The sequence below is a fragment of the Nannochloropsis gaditana genome (genome assembly GCF_000240725.1).
Source record: "Nannochloropsis gaditana CCMP526 unplaced genomic scaffold scaffold515, whole genome shotgun sequence".
In the NCBI taxonomy this organism is placed as follows: domain Eukaryota; class Eustigmatophyceae; order Eustigmatales; family Monodopsidaceae; genus Microchloropsis; species Microchloropsis gaditana.
The window spans coordinates 12,701-14,290 of record NW_005803438.1 but is presented as its reverse complement, the minus strand read 5'-3'; the positions used below and the strand labels follow the sequence as shown (position 1 = coordinate 14,290).

The following is a 1,590-nucleotide window of genomic DNA, read 5'->3' as shown; positions in this document are numbered from 1 at the left end:
CCCCCCCTCCTCACCCTTCTTCATCTGCGTCAGGCCATACCGCATGCCCTGCGCGTCCCTCAGCCCCTCTGCGGTCTCCCTCTCTACCTGCGCCTGTTCGGCTTCCCTCTCTTCCCGCGCGGCCCGGGAGGCGGGGCTCTCGGCCTCGGCGTTCGCAACCACCTGCGGAAGGAGTTGACAGGAGCGTAAACATGTCAAATGCATCTCAAGTTTCAGAAACCTTTATAAACTCAGAGACCAATCCACGCCCATGCGGCCATTACGCAACGAGTCGCTCCTACCATCGCGGCCTCCTGGAAATCCATCCCTCCCTCCCTCCCTCCCTCCCTCCCTCCAACCCTCTATTCCTTCTGTTCAGTCACCTTGCGCGTCCCCAGCAGATCGATCGGGCCACTCATCCAGCTCATTGCAGGGTTGTGCACGGGGCGTGACGATGTCTCTTCGCTGCTGGCAGGGACCTCTTTGGTCTCTTCCTTCTTCTGTGTAACGGCAGCACGGTCACCAGGATGGGGAGGAGCAGAGGGGTGGAGGAACTACCATAATGTCTTTGATGCGGGCGCTCAAGCACACATGGCAACATAGCACCCTTCTATGCATAGGCATGTGCATCATGTTGCATGCATCGTGAAAGCAAGGACTCCGGTGGCGCGTCCCCTCCCCACCCCCCGCCCTTTATCAAAAACTCACCTTGCCGAGAAATTTTATCCCAGAAAGAAGACCGGACATTCTCTCTGGTGTACGATTTCGGCAAAAATCCTTCTATTTAATCTACAAGGAGGAATGGACGGGAGGGAAGAGAGTGAAGGGCAGTTGTTGCAGTGTAACAGCTGAACTTCCCAGACCCGTGAGGCGGCTTGTATGTTCTTTACCTCCTCCCACGCGGGGGCACGTACACTACTGGAAATTGACTAGGGCGTGACACCAGCCCGAATTTAATGGGAGGCCTGAGACCTGTGTCATTTTCGTAAGTGTCTCAATTGTATTTTTCTGAAAGTAAAGGCCAAAGGGGACTTCAAAGCCATTTACTCGTCTGCATGTTGCTTTTTTCCCTACAACATACCTCCTCTTGGAAACTTCCCGACGAGAACGAGAAGTGACAACCACGAAGAAAAGCATTACACCCGCATACGAGTGATGACCAGTGACACTCTCGTGTGTGTTATCCGGCCTCGTGTCTGACTCGTGTCCCCTTCGAACCGTTTTCTCTCACTCCTCTTTCCCCTCCGTCCCCTCCTCCTCTTCCTTGCCCTCCTCCTTCGGCCAACCCCCCTTCTCACCCACTTCCTTCACCACCTCAAAGAGTGCACGCATTCCTTGTGCGTCTCCGCCCTCGGGGCGGCCTGTTCATGGGAATGGTGGGAACGAAAGTCAACACGTCACGTATCCACATTCAATTCCCTTCTGCCCTTCTACCTTTGCATCCCCCCCCGGCGGCTCGCTTCCCTTCCATGCTTACCTGGGCGTCCCCCATTATTGGAACCCATGAAATCCATGTGGATCCAAGGCGTGGCCTTGTGCTTCTGAAGCGAGTTCCCAGGAGATGATCGTTTCTGCAAAAATTCTTCCAAATAGAGCGCTGCAGTGATGCTC

The 1,590-nt window shown here is 55.0% G+C and overlaps 1 protein-coding gene across 1 annotated transcript; it reads right to left on the bottom strand.

Annotated features, from left to right (window-relative positions):
• Positions 1-341: 341 nt before the first annotated feature.
• On the bottom strand, positions 342-726 carry NGA_0194800 (uncharacterized protein; the record flags this gene model as incomplete). Its single annotated transcript, XM_005854414.1, has 2 exons — positions 342-479; positions 688-726. The coding sequence occupies 2 exons, from the start codon at positions 724-726 to the stop codon at positions 342-344; spliced, it is 177 nt and encodes a 58-aa protein (XP_005854476.1).
• Positions 727-1,590: the final 864 nt, after the last annotated feature.